The sequence below is a fragment of the Guillardia theta genome (assembly GCF_000315625.1).
Source record: "Guillardia theta CCMP2712 unplaced genomic scaffold GUITHscaffold_87, whole genome shotgun sequence".
NCBI lineage: Eukaryota > Cryptophyceae > Pyrenomonadales > Geminigeraceae > Guillardia > Guillardia theta.
In genome coordinates this window covers 212,779-226,362 of record NW_005434587.1, presented here as the reverse complement: position 1 = coordinate 226,362, position 13,584 = coordinate 212,779, and the positions used below count along the sequence as shown (strand labels likewise).

The 13,584-nt window shown below is 50.6% G+C and overlaps 4 protein-coding genes across 4 annotated transcripts; 2 read left to right on the top strand and 2 right to left on the bottom strand.

Moving 5' to 3' along the window:
• Window positions 1–92: 92 nt before the first annotated feature.
• On the bottom strand, window positions 93–3,389 carry GUITHDRAFT_144463 (hypothetical protein; the record flags this gene model as incomplete). The annotated part of the gene is made up of 16 exons (XM_005825086.1): window positions 93–309; window positions 353–417; window positions 566–631; window positions 678–844; window positions 982–1,036; window positions 1,292–1,311; window positions 1,374–1,427; window positions 1,474–1,514; window positions 1,568–1,786; window positions 1,836–1,880; window positions 1,930–2,120; window positions 2,171–2,233; window positions 2,326–2,414; window positions 2,475–2,541; window positions 2,639–2,716; window positions 2,811–3,389. 16 exons carry the CDS (start codon window positions 3,387–3,389, stop codon window positions 93–95), a joined length of 2,016 nt encoding a protein of 671 aa, XP_005825143.1.
• A 1,669-nt stretch (window positions 3,390–5,058) lies between these two features.
• Window positions 5,059–5,897, top strand: GUITHDRAFT_165285 (hypothetical protein). The gene is made up of 2 exons (XM_005825085.1): window positions 5,059–5,466; window positions 5,517–5,897. The coding sequence occupies exons 1-2, from the start codon at window positions 5,320–5,322 to the stop codon at window positions 5,676–5,678; spliced, it is 309 nt and encodes a 102-aa protein (XP_005825142.1). The 5' UTR covers window positions 5,059–5,319; the 3' UTR covers window positions 5,679–5,897.
• Window positions 5,898–7,820: 1,923 nt separating this feature from the next.
• Window positions 7,821–9,203, top strand: GUITHDRAFT_115708 (hypothetical protein; the record flags this gene model as incomplete). Its single annotated transcript, XM_005825084.1, has 1 exon — window positions 7,821–9,203. The coding sequence occupies one exon, from the start codon at window positions 7,821–7,823 to the stop codon at window positions 9,201–9,203; it is 1,383 nt and encodes a 460-aa protein (XP_005825141.1).
• A 96-nt stretch (window positions 9,204–9,299) lies between these two features.
• Window positions 9,300–11,254, bottom strand: GUITHDRAFT_158528 (hypothetical protein; the record flags this gene model as incomplete). Its single annotated transcript, XM_005825083.1, has 9 exons — window positions 9,300–9,407; window positions 9,499–9,608; window positions 9,651–9,747; window positions 9,784–9,855; window positions 9,969–10,046; window positions 10,269–10,319; window positions 10,370–10,423; window positions 10,469–10,578; window positions 10,630–11,254. The coding sequence occupies 9 exons, from the start codon at window positions 11,252–11,254 to the stop codon at window positions 9,300–9,302; spliced, it is 1,305 nt and encodes a 434-aa protein (XP_005825140.1).
• Window positions 11,255–13,584: the final 2,330 nt, after the last annotated feature.

Genomic DNA, 13,584 nt, shown 5'->3' with positions numbered 1-13,584 from the left:
AATTTTCATGGTCATATCTTCTTCTTCTTCTTCTACATCATCATCATCTCCATCATCATCATCATTGTACATAACATCCCATGTCTCACTACTCACATCGCAAAGGTGTTGAGCTCATCTACAAACTGAGCAGGAGCACCGCTCGATGCCCACAACTCTCTTTTCTCACATGCAAACAAGCAATATCTCAAGACAATCTGAACCTCGTTGTTCTTCCCAATCCAGAAGATTGCGAATGTGTTTTCTTTCTTCCATCGATGCGTTGCTCCATTATTCATCAAAACATTGCAGTTGGTCATGGTCACCTTGCTGCAAACAACAGTGAACACAAGACAGGGCATCTTTATCTCACCTCCTCGATTTCATGCTCAACGCAAAGATGTTGTTCTCAGCGAACTCGCAGTGTGAAAGGGAAGCCTTAAGAGGAAAGGTCAGCGGGAAGAGAGGAGGAGACACTAGGAGTTGACGAGGATGCGACGAGGATGGGATGGGATGAGATGGGATGAGATGGGATGCGATGAAAATTTAGGAATACAAACTTGCAGTGCAACCAAGGTTTTCCTACCTCACTGTTGTCCAAAAGAACAAGACAATTCAAACATCCTTGAATTCGGGAGGCTTCAACATTGATCTGTCATTGTGATCACATAAAAATCCCTCAACGACGGTTGAGACACCTTCGACTGATCGTAGAGATGTAAACAGGATGAAACAGGGACGCGAGTTTCATCTGAGTTTGCCCCTAATGTGCATCTTTTGATGTTTGCAACACAATCTCCACTGATCGTTAAACATCGCCCGAGATCGTTTTGGAATTGACAGTTGATGAAGTCAAATGTTCCACCTGAACAAAACTGTGAGCATTAAGCCATGGTAAGGGTAATCACTGCAAGTCACGAACGAGACAAAGTTTATCAACAAAACTAGTTCGATGAAATGGACAAAAGGTACAAACACTCACATATAAACATACATACACACCAGTCTTGTTGTCAATCTGTACAATTGCGTCAAACTTTGAATGCATCAATGTCAACTGTAAAAACTTGTCAAATTCTCGACGAGCGACAACAAAGAACAATCATAAATACCCGCTGAAATGTGCAGCTGCTCCCATCCTCGAATTTCCACATCCCTGACAGCACTGTCTTGTCTGGTGTGATTCGACATTACATCTAATGCTCCGGACTCCTTCACAGGACATCTTACCTTCCGAGTTCTGAGGGGCAAGATGAAGCAAGATTCAACATGTCAGAACCAATCGCATCAAGCAGCAACGTCAATGGAAGACCTTTCCACAGTTGTAAGCTCCTGCGAGGAGTGAAAAAGATCGTAAGAAAACAAATCAAAAGACACGACTGACAAATCATCACCTGCAACGTGTATGCTTCCCGTCACAACAATAGAACCATCCCAACTGTGAACTCCTGTAGTTCATGTAACCAATGAACTGCAGACAAGGATCAGCTCAACCTGATCTCAACAAAATTCGCTTCTTTGTGTTTTGAATATTTCTGAATTCATATTCAGATACAGAATACAACTCGGTCAGTAAGAAACATCTGACCTGACAGCAGTAGCAAGATTACAGTCATCAGGAACAATCAAAACATCGTAATCAGGGGGAACTTCTTCTTCTTCGAACATCTCTTCCTCCAACATTGCTTGTTCCAACATGTCATCCTCTCCATCACCCTCTTCGTCCAACGTCGTGACATCATACAACAGATCCTCTGAATCTTTCAAGCTCAGGACTTGTGACAAGTTTCGGTCCATCGCTGTTATCCTGTCTTTATGATCAGCAGTGTTTTCATATGATTTCCTTCACATCTCACGTGAATTCTTGATCGAACAATTTGACTTCATGTTCGCTGTGAACCCTTGATGGGACGAAGATGATCAAATATTGCACAACAAATCTCAACAAACCTTTCAATTTTCGCCTTCTCACGGCGACGAAGCACGTTCCCAGGCAAAGGATAATCTTCAACATCCCCAAACCCCCTCTCATCGTCTGTAACCAGAAAAGAACATGTAAAGCACATTCTCAAGACAGAGTAAAGAAGCCGACTTTTCATCTCTTCAAGCTTGATAGAAATCAGGTAGCTATAATCTTTGACCTGAACAAAGTAATCAAAGTTGCCCTTTGCGCTAGAATTTATCACATCACCTGAAAACCTTTCAACAAGTGTGCTAACTCGACATCTTTCATGCTGTCTTGATCTACAAACAGCTGAGAGCAGAAGAATTGTCAACTTCTCCTCTCCCTCCCTCCCTCCTTCCTTCCCTCCCTCTGTCTCCCTCTCTTCATCTCGCACTTGTCACCTTAGGGCTTGTTCTGATACCAATCATGTTAATCGGAAGTGATTTGTCGGGAAAAGTTCCAAAGTAATCTTTGAGAAGAGGTGCAGATGCTGTTTGTTTTGGTCAACATTTCATATTCCTCACATCCTTCAAACAACAAACATCGTTACCCTCTCCTGTCAGTGTAAGGAAAATCTCCCGCGCGTTGTTGATCAGACTCAATGTCATAGAGACTTTCTGAGATTGAAATGTCCCATCAATCATGAATCCCATTGACATGAAAGCATTGAAGAAGAAAAATCAACATAACATCTCTCAACATAACATCTCTCACCTGTGACAACTTGTGCTTCATTCCTTCCGTGAGCCTCGCTTCCTCCCTGACCTCGCACTCATACAAAGGTGCCACTATCTGCATCATATGGCACCCATCATTCAACCTTGATCTCTCCGTCTCCCTCTTGTCTTTCCCTCCACTGCTGAGCAGCAGAGCAGCAAGATCTTACCTGATTGCGTGAGAGCTCTTTATATTTCCCCATCGCCCCCCACGTCAGCTCATAGTTGCGCACTTGGTTCCTGAGGAGAGGATGGTCCTTGACGAAAGACGCCACGTTCCCATGCTCATCCGATGACAGCACAACAAGATCGACCACCGGGATCTTCTCTCCCTCTCCGAGACATTCTCGCATCCGCTGCTCGTAATCCACAGCCGCCTGCTCACACACGTTGCCCTTGTCGTCGGCAAAGATGTCGGAGTTGAACGCAGGGAAGACTTGGAGCTCGGGGATCCTCACTTTCTCGAGGAAGATTTCGTTCATCTGTCTATACTTGCTCTTCTCGTTGGTCAGGTCCACACACAGGTCGTCCACCATGAACAGGAACCATTTCTTCCAGTCGACAAAGGAAACGTACGGCTCCGAGGTCAATCTTTCTGCCAGGAGCTCGAGCTCTGGGCCGCAGGACATCGCTATGACGAATCTCCCTCGCTGCTGCACGGCCTCCATGTAGTTCGCCATGGTCGCGTCTGCGATGGCCGCCGCCATCTCCCCCCTCGCGCCATAAACGTTGACTCCAACATCCCGCATCTCCCCGATTCGGGGTGTACCCCCACCATCTGAATGAGACAGAAAATCACCGGTACTGAAAGGTACAGCGGCACATAACCTTACTTCGGCCCGGCCGGTTCGGATTCGACTGAGTCACCTCACTGGAAGTCCGATCGGGCTCATTCGGCCCGAGTTCAGTTCAGTGTGCCACCGTGACTTCACAGCCTGGGCCGCAATCCGATTAAAGTAGACTTTTACTCAAAGTTAAGTTAAAAATCAGTACGAGGACAATCAGGAGAGGCGAGGAGGCTTGACCCTGACACTGTCGCACAGCGGCCAAACGGCGAGAAGAGAAAAGACAGCGAGAACCAAACCTAACCCTGCCGACTGCTGTCCCCCAAACTTAACTGATACCTTCACTTAACGGCGCGCAGGACAAGTCCCCGCGCGGCCATCCGATGATCGCGGCCAGCGACCGTCGGCGTGTCGCCGGGTGGCCGCCGCCGCCGCCGCCGAAGGAATGACTGACGCATACCGGGAACTTGGGATGGCCACCCGCGATGATGGCAGCGTAGGACAGGGAGGCCTTGAGCTGACGAAAGATCCTGGACCGGATGCGTTAAAGTAGTAACCGTTCGGAAACACCCGTGACCGTCTCTATGGGTACGTGCCACCGAGTGACTCGGCGTGAATGACGACTTGACTCAGTGAGTCCGCCGCCGGGCCGGGCGGGGCCCGGCCGCTGGCACCCGGCGTGACCGGGCCGGCTCTATAGGTGACCGTGCCGTGGCACGGCGGCACGGTTCAACGGTTACTAAAGTTGAAGATCATGGCGCCTAACTAGTAAGCACTTTAAATTACTTTCGCAGGCCAGAGGTGTAACTTCGGACAGAGCGCACCAAACGTTTCAATCTACATTCGTAGCTCATCAAGTCCTACAGTCCTAAGACCTCAGGTCTCAGCATGTCTCAGTAAGCAGTAGTAGCCTTAGGTCCACCCCCTAGGACTCACAGGTCCATTGAACTGGGTGTAGCTTGGTCTGAGGAACATGCCAGCCTATGGTGCTATGGAAAGTGGGGCCGAATGTCGATGTGACCCCTGGAGAGTCATTTGCACCGCGAAAGACCTTGTTTTTGGATTTTATTTTCCAAAAATGGAACTTTATATTAACTTTTAGTCTTTCTAAAAGTAACTGACCCCACCCACTGACGTGATTGCAGTCTCATGAAATGCACCTACCACCTCCTCGATCGTACCCCACCCACCAAAATTCTGATCATATCCAGGAATTCACCTTTGATTTTACTTTCATTCGTGACATCACCCGTTATCTTTACTACCCCACCCCCTCAACCCTCACTATCTGATGCGGCCACTGGATGCTTAATATAAGCACCCCACCCCACCCAACTACACAATCCACTTGTGAGAGCGAAGTAATAAGGCAATGTACCCCTACCTGCAAGACCCATGATTGTAGCCTGAAAACCACCAAGTCAGCAATGCACCCTACCCAACATCACACCACCCACCTACTCTTGAAATTACAGTCTTTATTACCCCTACTTTAATATCAAAATACCCACCCTTTTCTCAATTGTTGGTACCCATGACCTTGTCATTACCCCACATCACCTCAAAAAGTACCACCCCGTATAGCGTAGATACATCCTTGAACATCATACCTCTCCCCCCCCCTCCCCGTCCATTTCTTCTGTTCCGCCTGTCCTCCTGCTTCCACTCCGTCTCGAACTCTGCAACATCGAAGAGTTTTGTGCTATCTTCTTAACAGCTTCTATTTGATCCAACTCCGATCTACTTGATAACTTCTTCCCCGTCAAGGACTCTCAGTCGCTTATTCCACATTTTGTGGCGCGTGATTCTGCTTAACACTTCACTCTCTCTAAGCTTTCAACTCCAATCAATTTCTGGCAAAGAATTCTAAATTTCTTGAGCAAAACCAATCAAAATGAGTAATCGATCTATGGGCATCTTGAAGTTGAGTCTCGTTGCTGCATCCTTCGGGATCGGTGGGCTTGTTGCAGTGGAGCACTACAGCACTCATTCCACCAAGATGCACAAGGCACACGATCATGTGGAGCTTGCGAAGCTGAAGGTGCGTTTGTTATGCTTGAGAGAGTTCTTGCTTCTGACCGAACTTTACAGGAGGACGAGGGAGAACTTGTCCCCAAGGATATCGCATACATCAACAGTCACCTCAGCCCATACGTCCGTGCAGAAGCTGGACAGCTGCGTGTTCGCAACTCCCACAACTATTATGGGCTTGCGTCGGGAGAGTACATCAATGCCGATTCTGCAAAGCATTAGCGGACGAATGTATTTACGAAATTAGATCATGTCGTGTCGTGATGGCTGTGTTTGTTGTTCCTGACTTGTGTCTCTGCTTCGATGAGGTTTTTGCTTCTCACGTGTCGTAGGACGTCTAGTATCGTTCACGTAGGTTCAGGATGCTTTTTTGGGGTTTGAAGTATCTGCTCGCTCACAAATCAAATAAATGAAAAAGAATAATACTGCAACAGCAATGCGCACAACCTGGAGCGTCGGCCTAAAGGAACTATGCGGTCCTTACATCTTCATGATGCAGTTGGTGACTGCGTGCCATCGGAAATCCTCCTGGCAATGATCATGCCATGAATTCCCCTCATCATACTGCTCAGTGTTGCCAGCCGCAGTGCGGCCAGGCTTGGAGGCCCTGAGGCCCCGCTACACCGTGACAGCTGAAGTGTCACCGCGAGCGCGCGGCCTCCGCCGGGCCCGGGAGGGCAGTCAGTAAAATCGTGAACACTGAGTTCAAGAAATCACTGTAGTCACTAGTAAAACGGTAGCGAGTAGACATACGAGGATGATATGCCGACGGGCCCGGAGTGGGCCGCGCCATGATGACCGACTCACCCCCAGTCACGGTGTGCCACCCGGGCAGCGGCACGGCCGGCCCAGTGCCGGGCCGGGGGCCGGGCCGGGACTGAGCCCGGCCCGCCATGTGCCACCTCGAATCAAAGGAATTAAAGTTCACTCACTGTCAGTAAGTTGAAAGAACTTCCGCCGGGAAACCGTAATGAACTTCACCGAACTTGTGACTCACGGCGGAATGAACTTGCCTTGTGAGGCTCGCCGCCGTGACTACCCGCCGGCGAGGCTGCACCGTGACCGGGCCGCCACACTCAGTGAATCATTGAATGCCAGTCCGGGCCGGGCCAGGCTAGGGGGGAGTCACTCAGTGGAGGGGGGGGGGGGCTCAGCCGCCGCCGCCGCGCGGCGTGCACCCGGCGTAACTGCCGGCCCGGCCGGGCGGCCGGGCCGCGCAGGTGAAAGGTTTGTAACGATTTTGTAACTGGCGGTGAGTCGTGCCTGATGATATCAAGGGGTGTAGGAAGAGATCCGTCTTCTCACGTGACAGGTTTAAAGGAGGGTAGGGTGTGTTTTGAGGGGGTAATCCCATTGTGTCCTTTGAATTACTGGGTGTGTGTAAGCAGGGGTATCCACATTGTAGAAAAATACTGGGGTAATAGTGATAAAAAGGTAGGGTAATGATTGAAGAGCAGGGGTGTTGATACCCTGATCCTGTAGAGGGTGGGTCATGGATGAGGGGTACGGGTAGTGGAATGGAACCCTTGCACGCTATGAAGAGACTTAACGCTGCAGGGGTTATAGTAAATATCTTGAGATTCCAATCAATGCTTGTAGTCAATATAATTAGTTGAAAATTGACTTCCATGATGGTATATAGTCAATATTTGGTCCAAGTTGACTATAGAACTTAGTAGGAAATTGAATTGAACCGTCCAGTGTTTCATATTCTATATCGGTTTTTGGTGGTTTAACAGGGAAAAACTAATTTTAAATATGAAAAAACTATTTATGACATTTTAACATTATTTTAGATTTATAAAACCAATTTAAACTGCTTGAGTGAAGGACTACGCCGGCACAGGGAGCAACAGGGAGGAAACAAGCAAGATTGTGAGTGAGACAAGCTAGCGAGTGCTTGTACAAGATCAACTGAAAGCATCACACTTGAAACCATCACCAGAATACAGTTAACAACAAGCCCGAAACACTCGTCGGTAACGATAGGTACACGGTGCTGCAGCAGGGCGATCAGAAGCCTGAAGAAGGATGGACCTTGTTTGAATTGAAAGGTCTGGAGGAACGTGGAGCTTCATCACTGGAAATCCCTTCAAGGTCCTTCTGTACACAATGATGGGAAATTTTGCGGCCTTTACCTCTCTCATTTCCTTGTGCATCGCCGGGTTCACTGGTGGGTATCACGTGCATCAAGATGCTGCGGGCAGAGCTTCTAGACTCAGTCCTCCTCTGCCCCTTGCACATGCGCGAGACTGCGCGTTCGTGCCTAGTGCTCTGAGCACAAAGCTACTTCCATCCGGATCGCCTTTGCCACAGAAAGTACAGGTGAGACCGAAGAAGAAGCTTTCAGTTGCTCGCACACGCATGACTGTGAGCATTGACGATGCGTACATCAAAGAGGGCTTCCGATCCAAGAGGTCGAGCATGTACGAGCGAGTGCTCAACAAGTTGATGGCGCTCACAAAAGTTTGGTCCAAAGAGAAGATCTCGATGAGCGTGGAGACAGAAGAGCAATTCGCTCATCTGATCGACAACTGCCGCATTCCGGTTGATGACGCTTACAAACAGATCAAGGGGAGAGGATGCTCGGAAGACAACATGGTCAAATCTGGCAACCATGCCGTGCTCAAGATCCTGGGCGACAGGCTGCGAAGCAGATCGCAGCCGGGGAAGAGAGGGGACAAGTTCAAGCTGGGCCTGGTGATCGAAGGAGGAGGCATGCGAGGATGCGTTTCGGCTGGGATGGCAGCGGCGATTGAGCATCTGGGGATGCAGGAAGCATTTGACGCGATCTACGGGTCCTCGGCAGGCTCGCTCATCGGGACGTACTTTGTTGCTGGAGGAGGAGTACAGGAGACTCATCGTTTCTTCCTCGAGCTGCTGCCCAAGAGCGGGAAGACTTTCATTGACACCCGCCGAGTCATCGACATGCTCCGGCACTCGAGGAAGAAGGAGCTGGTGCCTGTCCTCTCCCTCGACAGGATCTGCAGATTCATGATGGAGGATGATGGAGCGGCTGCACTCAACTGGACGTCCTTTGCTGCAAGGAACAGGCATCAACCTCTCAACATCGTAGCGAGCAGCGTCGAGCGAGGACGAGCGGTGGCAATGAGCAGCCGGAAAGGATACTTCGAGGATCTTCCTTCCCTGCTCGAGTGCTTGAGGGCTTCCTGCTACCTCCCCGGGATCGCTGGCTGCTCCCCCGTCCCTGTGGAGAGATGGCAGGGGGAGGAGCGGCTGGAGAGAGATCGTATGGTGGATGCTGTTGTCTTCGAGCCCATCCCGTACAGGTCAGCGGTAGAGGACGGCTGTACGCACCTCCTTGTGCTTCGAACTTGGCCGGACGAGATTCCTCTTCCCCAGAGCTTCCTCAAGATCTTCGAGCGGCTGCTGGCCCCCACCTGCCTCAGCTCCTTCCCCCGCATCCTCGACTTTCTCTTCGAGGACAGGCACTCGCGCGTTTACGGAGAGGATATCCTCCGGTTGAACGAGGCCGGCAAGGGGTCGCCCTTCAGAGGCGTCCACATGCTCCCCCTCGCAGTCTCCAAGTCAGAGCCCGTGTCGCAGATGGAGCTCGATCACGACCAACTGCTCAAGGGAGTCGTCCTCGGCTTCGCGCAGGCCTACAACGTGCTCAAGGTGGTAGCAGGAGAGGGGAAGGAGGAGGAGGACGGGCTGGAGGTGGGGGCAAGGATCTTTGACGCGCTCGAGCAGTCGGCGGCGATTAGGGAGAGCTACACTCAGTGAAACGGCTGCTCAGTTTCCAAACTGTCGTGTTTGGATTTGTAATTTTGTCTTGATTCTTTTTGTTATGATACTGAAAATTCTGTGCTCCGAAGTTCGTCATCTCCTCCCCTCTACCACTGTGTCCTGCACAACTTCCTCATCCCCCACCCAGGCAACCCAAGCCAACGCCCCCACAGCATAATGGGCTGCGATGACTGTCAAGACCTGCACGAACTTCAGCTCGAAGGGACAAATGTGTCTACCTCCTCCTCCTCATCATCATCATCATCCTCATCCTCATCCTCATCCTCCTCACCGTTGGCCATGAGTGTGTAATCTCCTGCAGCCATCCGCAAAGTGCAACGCTTACAAACCCTCCCAACGTGCCAGCTGTGTTGCCGATGCCGAAGACCAGGCCGCTGTTCTCTGCTGGGGATGAGCAGGGGGACAGCAGGAGCAAGTGCTCACTCTTGGCGATGTCAAGATGGTTGGCAGACACTCCCCCCAACGTCAGAGCTGAGAGCCCCAGGCCGCCTGCAAGGAAGAGAGTCGCCTCCTGCTGGACCTGTCAGACGGAGATGGCAGGAGCGGCTGGAGGAGCCTGAGCAGAATGCGAGCCTGCCGCAAAGCACAGGAGGAGGCCAGGACCAAGCATGCCGATCCCTTGCATCGCCTACAAGGAAGGTTGAAGTCAGCTAGTCTGGAACGTGAGACGAGGGCGCGAGGGATCAGGAGGGATTGGGAAGCAGGAGCAGGAGGTGGAGGAGGGGATAGTAGAGGACTGACCTGTCTGACAACTTTGACTCGAATCCCCTTGCTGATAAGGCTATCTGCTATCACTCCAGAGACCAGTCCAACTCCTCCCTGATCCAACAAGTGACCTCCTCCTCCTCCTCTTCCTCATCCTCCTCCTCCTCCTCCTCCTCCTCCTCGTCTGCTTGTGTCTACCCCTTAATCCAACTCATCTTGTTCCTCCTCCATTTCAATCTCTGTCTCCTAGACCCTGTTCTCTTCATCCTCCTTCTAGTCCCAACTTCTCCTCCTCGTCCTTCTCTCTACTGCGTGTCTCATGAAAAAGTTTCCCACCTGCAGCAGGTAGGGAAGGACAGTGAATCCTGCTAAGTCTTCCACCTTGACCTGAAGACATCAAGTTGTCAGCGCAGAGAAAACTTCACAGTCGCACACACATGAAACTCTTCGTTAATGTATGCTGGAAGCCAGTTCATCACTCCATACAGCCCCTGAAACACTTCTGAGAGGAAGTTGAGGCGACAAATGTTCACTACCCAGCTCTGAGTGTATTGTGCTACGATGATCGCCCAGACTTCTTTCTTGAACAGAAGTGATCTTGTTAGCTCCAAGACATTGTTTCCTGGTGCAGTATTGCCTGAAACGTCTGACAAGCAAGGGTTTCATTCCCCCCGCAAAACAATCTCAGTTCCTTCACCTGTAATTGCGACTGTTGACTTGTCAAGGGAAGGGAAAAACCTTGTATACAAAAACCAGAGTGGAAGCCAGACAAGTCCCAGACTACCAAAGCTGTAGAAGACGCTGTCCCAGGAGGAGGAAGCCATGATCGCCGGGCAAACAGCGAATGCAAGGAGGGATCCGACGTAGCTCGCGGCAGTGACGATAGCGACGACTGTGGTTTTCCGCTCGTTCGGTATCGTCCTCGAAATCATCGAATGGATCGCAGGAAACGCCGGACCCTCTCCCACGCCCATGAGGATGCGGATCAGAATCAAGTTGTACAGGCCCGATCGAGCGAACACGGGAGTGAAGACTGTGGCGACTGACCAGAGGAAGACAGCGACAGACAGCACGTTCTTTCCTCCGAATTTGTCGGACAGCCAACCACCAGCAATCTGCGTGGATGCATATCCTATGAAGAACGAGGATAAGACAATCCCCTCTACGCTTCTTGCGAAGCCTAGCTCCGCTGACATGGGTAAAATAGCATCAGCAATGTTTGCACGATCGGCATAGCAAATGGAGATCGCCAGCGAAGTTAGCACAACAAACAGAGAGTTCTTCAGCCTGATGGTTTCATCTGCCCGCTCTTTCACCTGCATCCGCAAGACACTTTTGCTGCTCCTCCGCACCTCCCTGAACCCGCCATTGCCTTTGCTGCAGACCGTCGGGGCTCTGACCCAACCTGGTTGGGAAAGCATACAGCCAGAGCTTGGCATGAAGGCAACTTCACATCTCCTCATTCTCACATCATCATTCATCATCCTTGTTGCTGCCATCGTCCCCGCCATCCCCGCCATCCCCGCCATCCCTCGTCCCGCTCCAAGCTCCAGCATCGTTTCCCTTTAGATCTCCCCGACCAGGCCTCGTCCCCTCTCTGACCGACCGGCGGGCTGACTCCCCTGCTGACTCGAGTCCGGGCCTGCTGATCGGACCCCGTGGACTCCTGCTGACTCTGCTCAGTCAGCCGCCTGCTGCGCCCAGTGACTCCCGGGCCGCTGACATGGCCGGGGGTCAGCCGCTGAGCTCAGTCACCGTCACGTTGGCAGTGTGACGTTGAACGATGACGACAGACGTAAGCTATGATTATCATCACACTCATCAATGAAGTTGTCATCAGTGATCAAACTCATCGATCAATCCTTGATCACACCCATCAGCTTTCAGATTCGCACGATCACACACCAAGTCACTGATGAGGGCCGAAAATTTTGTCGCAAGTATCGTAGTAGCTATCAACATCATGTGATGTAGACCGTCCGATGTTCAGTTTGAGTCTCTTTTGCTGCTCCTCGCAGCTTCGGAGGCTGCTCGCAGCTTCGGAGGCTGCTTGCCCGCTTCTTTCAACTGGACTGTCAGTGTCTCTCCTCATGGAACAGACTGCGGCCCTCGATCTACGGTTCGAGTCAGCTCCTTTGCTGTCGAATCTATGCGCTCTGTATTGGATCGTGTTGCTCAGTGAGGAAGGTACAGGAGGAGGAGAAATATTGGACAAGAAGTCGGCATCTTCACGCATGAAGTAGCATTTTCGTCTTGTTCTTCCACCTTACTTCAGTCTCGCATCTTGTGATGGCAACATGGCGGCAAGAGATCCGGGAGTTCCATGGCTGAACTGGGAGGAGAGGATGGTAGACTTGTTACATGAGGCCATAGCGGTGATGGAGACGACTCCAAACTTGCTCACGACCATAAGACTAGTAGGAATCGAGAGACAAATACAGCATACGCATACAACACATCATCATTTACTCTACTAGTAAGACATGAGTTATGCACAACAATTTACAGCATGGGGAAGCCATGGCTCAACAGGTCGGAACGCATTGCCTTCAGAAAATCTGTAAAGGAGGTGTAATCAGCATCTCACACAACACTAACGGATGTTATGGGAGAAAGACGGGTATGAAATGTCTCAAGAAATCGGCAAATTTTCGACATGAATAGGCCCTTCGAAAGCCCTTCAGTCCTATCATTGTTTTTCTTTGAATCATCGACATTCTGACTTCAACACAATCAATTACATAATCATGTCACCTGAAAGCTATCGATATCCTTCAATTGCAACATTTCGTTGAAAGGCCATCTCGTCTACAAGTGTATAAGTGTTGATCAACGACAGATATCAACGATAAGGATGAGAAACATGAAAGCAGGGACTAGGAATCAGATGTGGAGAAGAAATGCGAACCCAGGCAAGATAGGATAGGAGGAAGAGGAGGAAGAGGAAGAAGGGGGGGAGAGAGAGAGAGAGAGGAGAGAGGAGAGAGGAGCAGGGGGTGAAGCGCTGCTGGACTCACCATGCACGAGACAGCGAACTACTGAACCCCACCCCATCAGATCACCATATACCACCCCCAGCAGTAGGTACCCCACCAAGGGCATGGGAGTACCCCCCATAGTCTATACTTCCCTGCAACACTACCCCACCTGGAGGGCTGCCTCCTGCTCCACCCTGCCTCGCAAACACCACTAGAGGGTTGGCCCGCAGTGATGGCGCGACGCGAGAAGACGCTGGAGGAGCTTGCGAGGTTCAAGCAAAAGGTGGATGAAGGTGAGAAGAGAGGAGAGAGGAGAGAGATGTGAGAAGAGAGGGAGATTGAGGTCGGGTGACAGCGTTGAAGCCAGCCCGCCAGGTGTTCACGCATGTCAGTGTATGCAAACGAAACAAGGAAAGGAATGAGAGAAGGATGGGAGAAGATGTTTGGTTGTTTTTGAATGATGATAATTCTTCGCTAGAGGTTAAAATGGTCTTGAAATTAATTTAGGAAAGGACAGGACGAGCATGTGTATGTTTGGTTGACTGTGTACGTTAGGTCAACATGCAGCGGTTGAACACCTGAGAGTAGAGTTCGAACAGAAAGTGGCAGAAAGAAGCAACGGAGGATGGGACCTCAAGATAGCTGAAGAAGAACTCGTCGGATTGAACAGGAAA

Bases quoted from the DNA above. Each gene is read 5' to 3' on its own strand.
- GUITHDRAFT_165285 (XM_005825085.1), top strand. From the start codon at position 5,320: ATGAGTAATCGATCTATGGGCATCTTGAAGTTGAGTCTCGTTGCTGCA. The intron at 5,467-5,516 runs GTGCGTTTGTTA...CGAACTTTACAG, and splicing joins TGGAGCTTGCGAAGCTGAAG to GAGGACGAGGGAGAACTTGT.